The sequence below is a fragment of the Nansenia antarctica genome, assembly GCF_963989245.1.
Source record: "Nansenia antarctica genome assembly, chromosome: 20".
NCBI lineage: Eukaryota > Metazoa > Chordata > Actinopteri > Argentiniformes > Microstomatidae > Nansenia > Nansenia antarctica.
This window is the reverse complement of record NC_137693.1, coordinates 7,891,138-7,904,680: the sequence shown is the minus strand read 5'-3', so window position 1 is coordinate 7,904,680 and position 13,543 is coordinate 7,891,138. Positions and strand designations below refer to the sequence as shown.

The following is a 13,543-nucleotide window of genomic DNA, read 5'->3' as shown; positions in this document are numbered from 1 at the left end:
AATAGGGAAGTGATTCAGACGTATTTGCTTTCTTTGTCCCTGATAGGCCAGTGGGGGTTGCCGACGGTGACAGTTGCTGGGGTGTTGGGGATGTTCAGTGCCACTCTAGCTGGCATTGTAGAGTCCATCGGCGACTACTACGCCTGTGCCCGCCTCTCAGGGGCACCGCCTCCCCCCGTCCACGCCATCAACAGGTCAGCACGGGTGCAACACCAAAACCATACCATTATCTACACCAAAACCATACTGTTATCTACACCAAAACCATACTATTATCTACACCAAAACCATACCATTATCTACACCAAAACCATACTATTATCTACACCAAAACCATACCATTATCTACACCAAAACTATACTGTTATCTACACCAAAACCATACTGTTATCTACACCAAAACCATACCATTATCTACACCAAAATCATACCATTATCTACACCAAAACCATACCATTATCTACACCAAAACCATACTAACAACCAAATCATCTCAATTCACACTGCAGAGCTGAGCCAAGCTGAACCAAGCTGAGCTGTACTGGGCAGGCCTGGTTATGCACCCACTATACCTGCTGAAAAATGCAAAATGTGGTTCTGGTCTGTCCTGTAGTGTGTAAAGGCCCCATGAGTTACTGCCCTCAAGTGGAATATATAGAACAGCACTATAAAAAGCTCCTAGACCATGGGTGCTATCCAACAATCTCCCTACACAACAACTGGTAGCCACCACAAGGACTGTAATAACCTATGTGTGAATATTGTGAGTGAGTCATACTCTTAGACGCCAGCTACTCGCATTACAATCCGGTGGAGGCCAGAAATCGGAGGACGGTCTCATTGTAACGCATAGGACGGAATGAGGAATATGCCTCCATGCATTACAATGAGGCCGTCCTCCGTTTTCTACCTCCATCAGCCTCCCCTGCTGACATGGTATGACATTGCACATCATGCTACCATTTGCACTTTACTGTATAGATTGCTGTAAATACTGCTGTAAATACTGCTACTTATCACTGCAATATAATTGCTATTTTTTGCACTTCTGGTTAGACGCACAATCATTTCGTTGCATTGTCTTGTACTATGTAATGACAATAAAGTGAATCTAATCTAATCTAATCTGCTGGCGGTGGGCAGGGAGCTGTATTAACCGTGGTGTCATCTCCTCCCTACAGAGGTATCTTCACAGAGGGGGTGTGCTGCATTATAGCAGGACTACTGGGAACAGGAAACGGCTCCACCTCCTCCAGCCCCAACATTGGAGTTCTGGGCATCACTAAGGTAACGGTTGAGACCTCACGCTCCCTCCTCCCTCCCTCCCTCCTCCCTCCCTTCCTTCCTCCCTCCCTCCCTCCTCCCTCTCTCCTTCCCTCCCTCCCTCCCTTCCTCCCTCCCTTCCTCCCTCCCTCCCTCCTCCCTCTCTCCTTCCCTCCCTCCCTCCCTTCCTCCCTCCCTTCCTCCCTCCCTTCCTCCCTCCCTCCCTCCTCCCTCCCTCCCTCCCTCCCTCCCTCCTCCCTCCCTACCTCCCTCCCTCTCTCCTCCCTCCCTCCTCCCTCCCTCCCTCCCTCCCTCCTCACTCCCTTCCTCCCTTCCTCCCTCCCTCCCTCCCTCCCTCCCTCCCTCCCTCCCTCCTCCCTCCCTCCCTCCTTCCCTCTCTCCTCCCTCCTCCCTCCCTCCCTCCCTCCCTCCTCCCTCCTCCCTCCTCCCTCCCTCCTCCCTCCCTCCCTCCCTCCCTCCCTCCTCCCTCCTCCCTCCTCCCTCCCTCCCTCCCTCCTCCCTCCTCCCTCCTCCCTCCCTCCTCCCTCCCTCCCTCCCTCCCTTCCTCCCTCATCCCTCCCTCCCTATCTCCCTTCCTCCCTCCCTCCTCCCTCCCTCCCTTCCTCCCTTCTTCCCTCCCTCCCTCCTCCCTCCCTCCTCCCTCCCTCCCTTCCTCCCTTCCTCCCTTCCTCCCTCCCTCCCTCCTCCCTTCCTCCCTCCCTTCCTCCCTCCTCCCTCCCTCCCTCCTCTCCCTCTCTCCCTCCCTTCCTCCCTCCCTCTCTCCTTCCCTCCCTACCTCCCTCCCTCCCTACCTCCCTACCTCCCTACCTCCCTCCCTCCCTCCCTCCCTCCTCTCTTCCTCCCTCCTCCCTCACCCTCCCTCCTCCCTTCCTCCCTCCTCCCTTCCTTCCTCCCTTCCTCCCTCCCTTCCTCCCTCCCTCCCTCCCTTCCTCCTCCTGTCCTCCCTTTCTCCCTCCTCCCTCCCTCCTCCCTTCCTCCTTCCTTCCCTCCCTCCCTCTCTCTCTCCCTCCCTCCTCCCTCCCTACCTCCCTCCCTCCCTCCTCCCTCCCTCCCTCCCTACCTCCCTCCCTTCCTCCCTCCCTCCCTCCCTCCTCCCTCCCTCCCTCCCTTCCTCCCTCCCTCCCTCCCTCCCTCCCTACCTCCCTCCCTCCCTCCCTTCCTCCCTCCCTTCCTCCCTCCCTCCCTCCCTCTCTCTCTCTCCTCCCCCATGTTCTTCACACATGCCCTGTTCGTTTACTTACTGTATGCCGATGTAATCTCACGTCTTGTGTTTGTGACTGAAGTACAGTACCCTACAGTAGTCCCAGCATGAATCAGCAATATGGTTTGTGTTGAAAACAGATAACGGTATATTCATATTATCTCTAAAGACTCATTGATGTCATTGAAATCTATTAGTTAGTGTTTTTTTTCCACTTAATCTTTAACTAAAGATCTTTTCATCTTAGTGTTTATTATCCAGTACAGTAAACATGATGGTAGGATACATGGGCTTTAAAAGAGATTGCATATCTCACGTTGCCGAGTATTGTTGGCAGCTAGGATGTCAATGGGGCTGTATATAGGCTGACGTCTATTTATTCATTTTATTTATTTAACCTTTATTTAACCAGGCAGGCCAATAAGAAGTCATTCTTATTTGCATTGGCGGCCTGGCAAAAGACAAAAGCCTCTTGGGGGGTGGGGGGGGGGAGGGGCTGAAAATAAATCAGGTTACATGTTAAAAACAAAGAACACACACGACAGACAGCGGCACACATCCAAGCATTTCCAGCACACCTCTCCACACCTCCTCCACTTACAGTCTATGATCTTTCTAAATGAACGTCTACATTAATTGATGGATGAATGTCTGAATGAATGGATGGATGAATGACTGAATTAACTGATTAATACTTAAAGTCATGGACCAATTTCCATTGTGGTCCACAGTATAGAAAAATAATTAGAACACATGAGTCCACTGTTAACAAACTAAACTCACTTCTGATCATGTACAGTACATCACTGGACAGAGCCAGAGTCTCCCTGGTGTTCTAGTCTGATCAGAATCACTTTTATTACATCTTACTGTACAAGTACACAAGATTCAAATTCTTTGCCTTTGGTTCCTCAACATTGACATTGCAGCATTCAGATACAAAACACAATAAAAACACAATAATAAAAAGTAACGTAAGTAAGTTAAAAAAGTAACCCTACATTGAGTAATACAAGTAATAAAATAATGGATTTTACAGTGGCCTCAATAGTGCAGAAAATGCTGTGCAGAGTACGATGATATGAATGAATGAATGAATGAATGAATGAATGAATGAATGAATGAATGAATGAATGGACTTTATTGTCATTGCTACAGTACAGGTACCAAACAACGAAATTTAGGAGGGGTGGCTCCCCTGGTGTTAGGAAAGGGAAGAAGAAAAAAAAACACAAGAAGGGAAGGAGCTGGTTTACATAAATAAAGGCTATGTACACTATCCACTGTACTATACTGTACAGCTAGACGACTAGGGTTGTCATATTGCACAATAGTATTATTTCACATTTATTTAAAGTGTCACAGTTTGCAGGCTTGAAATGTACATGTTTGTGCCTCAGCACTACACCTGATTTTTTCAGTATATAATATATATATAATATATATAACATTTCAATATATAATACAATACAGTACGGTAGTGAATTAGTCCAATTGATGGACAGTTGATGACCCTGCTGTGTCACCTGGCAGGTGGGCAGCCGGAGAGTGGTCCAATACGGGGCTGCCATCATGTTGGTGCTAGGCACTGTGGGTAAATTCACAGCCCTCTTCGCCTCCCTGCCTGATCCCATCCTAGGAGGCATGTTCTGCACCTTGTTCGGTGAGTCACCTGCTAGCGGTTCCATGCTTTGGTTCCAGCCCGACCCTAACACACCATCTTCTAAAGCAGGGCTTGTCTAATGTACATTGCATTACACTACAGGGGTAGTGGTGGTCTAGTGGATAGTGAGTTGGACTTGGGATCGGAAGGTTGTGAGTTCAAATCCCGCCTGAAGCCACACCACTACTAGTGTGCCCTTGGGTAAGGCACTTAGCCCTCAGTTACTCCAGGGGGAATGTCCCTGTAATTCGTAATTGTAAGTCGCTTTGGATAAAAGCGTCTGCTAAATGGCTAAATTAATTAATTAATTGCTATTGGGTGTGTAGGCTTTGGTTCTAGCCCAACCCTAACACACCTGATGGCGGCTTCCTTCTAGAGTAAGGCTTGTCTAACATACTCCAGGGGCCAGTTGGACTACCGTTAAAATACACCCCCCCCCCCCCCCCTTCCTTGAGGTAATCACTGACCCAACATAATTGGATTCTGTAGGAGTAGGGTTTAACCGCCCTGTTATAGAGATTCCGCTGTATCATCTCTAACCACCAGAGGGCAGTGTGATCGCAGCAAACTCAGTAGGAAAAACTCTCCATGTTGTCTCTGTCTCTGTCTTCAGACAAAAACAGAGACAACCAAGACTATATGTAATGGTTATCACAAACTGGATACAATGCATTGAGGAAGGTACCATGTAAACAATGCCAACGGTAGTCGTACACTTAATAGCTTATCCCCAAATGTTTATTTGCAGTGACCTGATAGTGTGGCATTTACACACTGTCAGAGCTCTACTTCTCCCTATGTTCAGCTATACTGCTATTCCCTCAAACGGTACTAACCTACTGTCTCGGCCAGGACGCTCTTGAAAAAGAGATTTTTTTTTCATCTCAATTAGACTTTTCCTGGTTAAATAAAGGTTAAATAAAAAAAATGTAAAAATCAGTCACAGTCACACGGTCACACAGTCTCACACACACACAGTCACTCACACTCACACACACACACACACACACACACACACACACACACACACACACACACACACACACAGTCAAACACACAATATCATATTATGCTCACACTCACACACACACACACACACACACACACACACACACACACACACCTGCACACACAAACGCAAACACACACACACACACACACACACACACACACACACACACACACACACACACACAAACAAACACTGGTAGTTACAGGCCACCTGTGTTGTGTTGTCCCCAGGTATGATCACAGCGGTGGGCCTGTCCAACCTGCAGAGCGTGGACCTGAACTCATCCAGGAACCTGTTCGTCCTGGGCTTCTCCATGTTCTTCGGCCTCATGCTGCCAAACTACCTGGACGCACACCCAGGCAGCATCCAGACAGGTGGGCGCGACTTCTTAAAAAGGTTTTATAGATATAAAAACGAGTCAGTACTATAGATATTCTGTTCATCTATCAACTGTGTAGTAGGCCTATATCTGCTCAGCAATGCATGCAGGTCACAAGGCAAATATTCTGATTCCGCCTGGATGTGATTCAAATATTTTGGTGTGAGGAGATATACTGTGTATATATATAACTAACTAACATTGATCATGATATTGATATTGCTATTTCATAACCAGTAGTATTATTGCACTGTTGTCGTCAGGCGTTGCAGAGCTGGATCAGATACTCACCGTTCTCCTGACTACGGAGATGTTTGTTGGAGGCTTCCTAGCGTTCGTCCTAGATAACACCATCCCTGGTATGCGTGCTATGTGAGAGGGCAGCCTCATCTTATTAACAGATGTCTGATGTACTGACCCCCACCCCCCCGCCCCGTCCCCACCTCCCCCCTGGTCTCCCGTCCCCACCGCTCTCCCCCCTGATCAGAGCAATCAGCAGTCACTCCCTGTCTGTTTGTTTATGTTTCACCCCCCCTATCACTATGGGCCACATCAATGTTGCACTCCAGCCCAACTGTTGCCTGTAACTACCCAGTGTTTGTTTGTGTGTGTGTGTGTGTGTGTGTGTGTGTGTGTGTGTGTGTGCGTGTGCGTGTGCGTGTGCGTGTGCGTGTGTGTGTGTGTGTGTGTGTGTGTGTGAGTGTGAGTGTGAGCATGAGTGTGAGCATAATATGATATTATGTGTTTGACTGTGTGTGTGTGTGTGTGTGTGTGACTCTGTGACCGTGTGACTGTGTGCTATCTCTGTGCTATCTCTGTGTCTGTATCAGTGTCGCGTGTGCCTGTCCGTGCCCGTGGTGTGTATTTATGTATCTAAGTGTGTGTGTGTGCGTGTGCTTATATTTAACATTGATGTGTGCATCTGTGTTAAACAGGCACGAGGAAGGAGCGCGGCCTGCTGGACTGGAAGGCGGACGAGGACTCAGGAAGTTCACCGGACATGCGTACTTACGACTTCCCTATAGGGATGGGCTGTGTGAGGAAGGTCAGCTGCCTCAGATATCTCCCCGTCTGCCCCACTTTCCAAGGCTTCAGGCCCCGGCGACGGAGGGACAGCGGCAGCACACAGGAAGAGGAAGTGAGGGTGGCAGAGAGTGAATGCAACGGCATGGACAGCACCGCTACCTTCGCATCCACCAAAGTATAGCAACGACACTCCAATGACTCGTCATATCAGCGGTATTCTTCACAGTGTTTTTGTGATGATGCTATTTTATTGTGTTGGATAGCAAACGTTGTAATCAAACTATCCACTGCAATAGGCCACACCACACAGTGATTTTGATGTTGAGGTTTTGTGTTGCGTTATGTTGTATTGTTTAGGATGATATTATGTTATAATTTCTATGAACAAATTACTCACTTCTAAGGTCTTCTCGGTCTGCTGTCGCTTCTTTGTGACCACGACAACCGCACAACCTCATATACTTCATATTGTTTAGAGGTCTCTGTATTCTGTTAGTAACCATTTCTAACCTGAGATCCATATCCCAAACTCATGCTTTCATGTAAACCATGAATTCATATTAAAGAGAGATTTATATGAAATTCAATCTTCATGTGCAGATCTCTTGATAGCGTCGTTGAGCCATATTGTATTACATATTACATAGAACTCTTTGGGTGTTTGTATCCGTTTGCACATTGGATGGTTGTCGTAAGAATCTTGTACACTTGACTGTTAAAAAGGCAGAGACAGAGAAGTTATTTTATTTGTATTTTTTATTGTGTAGAAAATGACATAACAAGTGATGATAGTATCTCTTTTCTAGCTATTGATCTGAACTGAAACGGTACTGCAAAACATGTATGATATAAAACAAATGTGTAATTTATTAAAAACGTCCCTATTTTTGGACTGTAAATTGTTGTTTACATTATGAGGTGTAAAATGAAAATAACAGTTGGAGCCGCCGGCATTTCAGAAGCGTTGATTAACATTCTTATTATGACACGTTGAGTTCAGAGAAAACAGAACCGTTCTTTTAAGTCAAGTCATTATGGTTGTTGTGTTACGTTTAAGAAAGAGGTTTGTAGTAAAAACGTGACTGCTAATCTATACAAATACAAAACATTTCACTCAGTGTAAAAAATATTTATATTTAACTAAATCACCCACTCAATAACTAATCAAAGGGATTTCTAAGGAGAGTCTGTGTTTAATAAAGTGTTGATATTGCAATATTTATGTATGTATGTATGCATGTGTGTACAGTATAACAAATTTGACAAGCATTATCAGTAAAAAGATCAGCAATATGACTCTGTGTCTGGGTTTTGAGACAACATCCCATTCTATTGCAGTTTAGGTAAACAGCGCACAGATCATGCGCCTGTGTGCTGAATGGTGACATTCACAAGTATCTGTTCTTTCCAACCAGAGAAAAGGGTTTCCAGAGCTCTCTCCTTAGTACAGCCCCTCCAGTCTCCAGACACGTGGTAGTGCTACACTCTTAGGGAGGGTTCTCCAACAGGGATAGAAGCCGAAGAACCATGTTTGGTTCTAGGTAGAATCTCTTCCTCCCTCTCCTCCAGAGGGATACTGGTTGGTCGCCCTGAGGTCTCAGGGCCCAGTGTTGGGCAGTTCCTGTGTCTGAAACTGGAAAGGGAAGCACTGGGGGTTGTACATGGACATGGACATGGCATGCATGGGCATGGCGGGGTAGTGCATGGGCAGGGAGGGGTAAGGCATGGCGCAGGCCTGTACTGTGGCGGCGGGCACGGCCTGGTGCGGCAGCATGACCTCCACGAACTGGCAGGTCTCGGGGTCGAACAACATCTTGCGCTGCGGTTGGGGCTGGGGGGGCGGGACTTCCATGTAGAAACACTGTCCCGTCCCGGGGTCCAATAGCATGTGGCGGGGGGCGTGTCCGTAGAGCTGACCCACCGCTGCAGCCATCTCGGGGTACCCCACCCCCCCTCCGCCGCCGCCCCCCTGCCGGTAGTCTACACTGAGAGGCGGGAAGAAGCCCTGTGAGCTAATCACAAACTGGTGTTGTTGTTGTTGTTGTTGTTGTTGTGTCGGGCTGTCTCCGGTTCCTGAGGTCTGAGGCGGGGAGCATTTGGCGGGCGTGACGGTCGTAGGTCGAGAAGACTGGAGTAGGACAGTAGGGGCCTGGATGTAGCTCATCTGCCCGAGGTGGGCCGCCTGGATGGGCTGGTAGCTCAGGGGGTGGTTGGGGCTGTAGAAGAAGGAGGGGAGGAGAGGCTGGGTCTGTTGAGGTCCGGGGGTGTTGAACACACAGGCGGAGGAGGGGGACGACGGGCGACTGAGGCTGAGGGTGGCGCTCTGGCCCTGCGGTCTGGGTGGAGGTGGAGGTGGATGCGGTTGCGGAGGGCCTTGGCTGGGGATCCTGTCCTTGGCACTGGGACACACCGGCCCCGTGGCCTGATACTGCTGCTGCTGTTCCGGCTGGTACGAGTGTGAGGGCGGGGAGTAGTACGCTGGAACTGCAGTAAAACTATTTGTGGCCGTCGCATGTGGCGATTTCCGTTTGTCGTTAGAAGAAGAACTGATTCTTTCACACTGCTGCTGCTGGCTGGACTCTAAGAGCTCTCCTCTACCGGGGGCCTTACTGGGGGGGTCAACTGTCGACCAGGGCTGTCTAGCCAGCTCTATCCGACCCAGGTATTTAGACGTTAAGTTGGCACCGCTGCTACCCGGCAGGGTATCATTTTGTCTGATAGATTGGCTATTAGGTTGACTGCCTCTCCTCGCAGCAGGCTTAGGGAGGCTTTGGGGTGTGATATTTGTAAATCCAGCGTTAGGAATCCTGCCTTGTGATTCGTGAAGAGCGGCGTGGGCTTTGGTTACATATCCTTTGGGGGAAGCGGCGGTGTAAAGTGATGCTAGCTCTCCGACACTCTGAGGTGCTGGGGGGGACACTTTCTTAACCACAAGCTTTACACTATCTGGCCTCGGTGCCCTGACCCCCCCTCCTCCTCCTCCTCCTCCTCCTCCTCCTCCTCCTCCTTCTCCTCTGTGCTCCGGACCTTTACCCTGGTTCTCTTGATTTCTGTAGCTGAACTGATCATGTGCCGACTGTTGATTGAAAGACAGGCTGCCGCTGTTGTTGTTGTTGTTGTCGTCGTCGTCCTCCTGTCCCGTCGCGCTCTCCCCTGCGTTCTTGAAAGACAGGTTGTAGGTGTTTTTCACCAGCCTCCTCATGTCCCTTACCACATGCACGGGGGCCATGGCTTTAAATATCCCCCCGTGAGTGCCTGTGTTGCCGGAGAGTCCCAGAAACCTGAGTTCCGCCCTGTCTGTCTCTCCCTCCTTGGTTGAGACATCTTCAGTCGTACCTCCACACACAAGTGTGTCCGTCCTCGGTGGGGTCTTGGAGGGGGGGTTCTGTTGTATATGAACTCCCCTGACCCCCTGGCATTCCTGGGGGCTGTTTTTCTGCGTACCCTCGGGTCTTCCTGAGTTCGCAGCAACAGTAGCAGCAGCAGCACATGTACCCCGCATTCTGTTCTTAGCTGAGTCACAGGATAGCTTGTCCCCGGGGTTCCAGTTCCCAGAGGCAGGTGGGGGTTTCGGGGGTGCCCCGTTCCTCGGCCTGTCACTTTGTATCTCTTCACCTTCCAGCCCTGAGGCTATTTCAGCTCTCTTGGCGCTCAGTAACTCGGAGCCTCCCAGGCTGCCCGGAACACAGGCGGAGGAGTTTTGTCTGTAGAGTTTCTGTTTCTGGTGCGTCTGATACGCCAGGACATGCTGGTTGTGATCGTAGCTTATGTGATCGGTCGTGTTGATCTCCGTAGTCAGAGGGCTCTTGGCGTTGAGATAGTTCTTGGTGTTGTTCTGAACTTCCACGGCCGCGAACGCGCTTTCGTACACCTCGGTGTTCTGTAGGTTCTGCTCGTCCTGCATCTTCTTCAACAGCACGCTCTTGATGATGCAGGACGCCATCGCGGTCTTGCTGGAGGTCTCGTCCAACGAGAGAGACTTCTGCAACCGCTGTTTCTTGTCGGCCTGAGCCGACCTGGCGTTCTCCTGCCCCCCCGCCCCGCCGTGGGAGCGCTGGTGGAAGGCGGCGGGCGTGCTGTGCTGACGCAGAAACACCTCCCTCCGCTGAGAGGCTGTACAGGGGGCTTCGTCCGTCACCTCAGCCTTATCACTTGTGTCGTCTTGTGACTCCGCCGTGTCGCGTCTCTTGAGCTGGATCTGCCTCTTAGGGACGGTTTTAGTCCCCCCGTACACCTTCCCCTTGTGGCTCTCCATGGCGACGTCGATGCACTCAAAGCTCCCTGTTTCGGAGCTGGCTGCGGTCGTGTCCTGGACAGTCGATACGATGGAGAGGTGGAGAGAGACGTCGTCATCCTCCGACCACTCCTCTAGGCTCCCCTCGCTGGAGGGCTGAGTGGACGACTTACAGCTGGAGTTGTAGACGTCCAGGTAGTCGGCCTCGGGGAGGTAGTGTTTGTTGAAGCCCGCATCTCTGTCCCCTTCGTACAGCTTGGTAGTCATGCCGGAAGTCATCGCCGTCCCCCCGGGGTAGTGTGGAGCTCTGCGGGGCCGCCACGTGCCTCTGCAGGCGGGGTGAGGGAGCGGTGAGGGCGTGGGCGTGGGGGTCCCTGACCCGTCTCTCTGGAGTTCTGCTGGCAGGGGCCGGGGTACGGCTGGAGGGCTCTGCGACGGTCGCCGCGGGTGTGGCTGCGAGGCTGCGGCGAGGAAACACTCGGAATAACAACAGTTCTGCTGCGGCGGGATTCCTGAGTGCAGCTCCTGGCCGGCGGAGAGTGTCTCTGAGCTGCAGGCTGCAGGCGCTTTTCTATTCCTGGATGTGACTGACAGCTCAGTCTGCTGCTCCTCTTCTCTGTGGCTGGCCCCTGTGCTGCTGCTGCACAGACCCCTCCCCTCTCCCTCTCCCTCTCCCTTCCCCTGCCCCTGCCCCCCCGCTCCCCAGTCCAAGCCCCTCTCTCTCAGCCCCTGCCCCTCCTCCTCCTCCCTCCCCTGCCCTCGCCTCAGCCTCAGCCCCCACCTCTCCTCCTCCACCCATCCCTGCCCCTCATCCCTCCCAGCCCGCCTGCTCAGGGGTGGGTCAGCTGCACCCTTGACTCGACCAGGACCCTCTCCGTGCTCTCTCTCTCCACCAGGTGATGTGGAACCCTGATTTGGCCCTCCTCCTCCTCCTCCTCCTCCTCCTCCTCCTCCGTGCTCCGGACCTTTACCTTGGTTCTCTTGATTTCCTTCGGGTGGGATCGGGACACTTTTGGGGGTGAATCTGGGTCTCGTTGGGCAGTTGTGGGGCCCCTCACTGGTGTGGGTATCACTGAGGGCGGTGGTAACAGTGACAATACCACTGAAGGAGGCATCCGAGGTTTGGGGTGTAGAGATTTCATCCGTCGCTTTAGCTGCCTTACCTTCCTCCATCTCCTCCTCTGCCTGAAAGGCTACAGTGGGCTCAGGCTGTAAAGTGGCATCGCTAACCTGGGGAGAGGGTGTTGTTGATGGGGTTGAGGTGGGAGTCAGGGGGTCTAGAGAGGGTAGTGTGTCATTGGGCTCTCCCAAGCCCTCTCCACAGTCACTCAGAGAGCCCACGGCCGTGTAGTAGGAACTAGACGAGTCAGTTTGGGTCGAAGGCCCATCATCCTCTTCCTCCTCTTCTTCCTCCTCCTCCTCCTCCTCCTCCTCCTCCTCCTCCTCAATGGTGTCACATGGAGATATCCTCTCAGACATGGCCCTGTCTCTCTCTGTCCCTCCCTGTCTCTCTCTCTCTCCCTCAACTCCCTCTCTAACTCTCTCTCTCTCTCTCTCTCTCTTTATTTTACTCTTTATCTGTTTTGTATAGGATGGCTCTCCAGGTCAGAAGCCTGTTATTCTGTAGAAGATGTTATGTATTGTGTACCTAAATCAGAGCAAGAAAGAAGGCAAAGAAATATTATATTTACAGGAAGATTCCTTTGAAATCTAATCACATCCTATCATGTTTCATGGAACTAGTTATTATATTAATTTGTGGCAGGATATATAACACTCTGAACACGTTTTTATTTAGCCAATTATCTACTCAAATCTATACTTTTCTAATTTCCTTATTCGTGTCACCAAAACTGGTGAAAAACTGTTGATACATTTAATATAATATGGAATTGAAGTTTCAAACACTAAATATGGCTAATGTGTGCTTTACCAGTGATCTGGGATCATGAGAGGCTGGAGGTACAGTAGGTGGAGGTCGGAATCGAAGGACGCACTCATTGTAATGCGTGGAACATGCAATCTCGTGTCCTACGATTCCTACCTCCACCAGCCTCTCCCGACTCTGACTCTGATGTTACGAAAGCATGTATTGAGTTATGAAAGCATGTACTGAGAGCTATTAGAAAAATGGTAAGTAAGTGTTACTCAGCAGGCCTGCTGCACACTGCACATACATACACATGATCTGACTTGAATGCATTCTCCAGTAGGCCGTGTGTAAAGGTGACAGTGGTTGTGAAAGTGTGTGTGACAGTGAAGCTCTCGGAGACTTCCAGCGACACAGCTACGGTTACCTTCATGTGTGGCAGAAAGAGGCCCTCGTCATGTCACTCACCAGCTGTGGAGAACAACCGACGTTGGAGCCCTCCTGACCAGCTCCTGTACATACAGCTCAAACCTGGTGGGGAGTGAGAAACCTTCAACACATCTAATCATCAATTCCGCATCCATCCAAACCCTGAAACCCGAACCCCGGAACCGGCATGCATTGCATTTTAATATCTCTAAGGATCTCAGTCAGGAGGGAAAAACAAATAGACAGCAAAGAAAAAATAACAACCTTTCTTTCCTGGAACTGGTGACTCTCTCTGACCTTCTTTTCTTCCCCCCCCCCCCCCCCTCCTGGGGCTTGTTGGCCTGGGTCTGACCTGGGTCTGGCCTGGGGTCTGGCTCGGGTCGGGTCGGGGCCCCCAGTGGGAGCTGAAACAACGACGGCGGTGGTGGTGGCAGTTAGCTGTGGC

General features: G+C 50.7%; 1 protein-coding gene across 1 annotated transcript in view; it reads left to right on the top strand.

Moving 5' to 3' along the window:
• slc23a1 (solute carrier family 23 member 1) overlaps positions 1 to 6,746 on the top strand; it is a gene marked incomplete at both ends in the record, with an annotated part of 9,974 nt that extends 3,228 nt beyond the window's left edge. The window contains 6 exons of the mRNA XM_080549405.1: positions 47 to 194; positions 1,182 to 1,287; positions 4,019 to 4,148; positions 5,391 to 5,534; positions 5,803 to 5,898; positions 6,475 to 6,746. Of these exons, the coding sequence (XP_080405531.1) occupies positions 47 to 194; positions 1,182 to 1,287; positions 4,019 to 4,148; positions 5,391 to 5,534; positions 5,803 to 5,898; positions 6,475 to 6,746 (896 nt within the window). The remainder of the gene's footprint in view (positions 1 to 46; positions 195 to 1,181; positions 1,288 to 4,018; positions 4,149 to 5,390; positions 5,535 to 5,802; positions 5,899 to 6,474) is intronic.
• Positions 6,747 to 13,543: the final 6,797 nt, after the last annotated feature.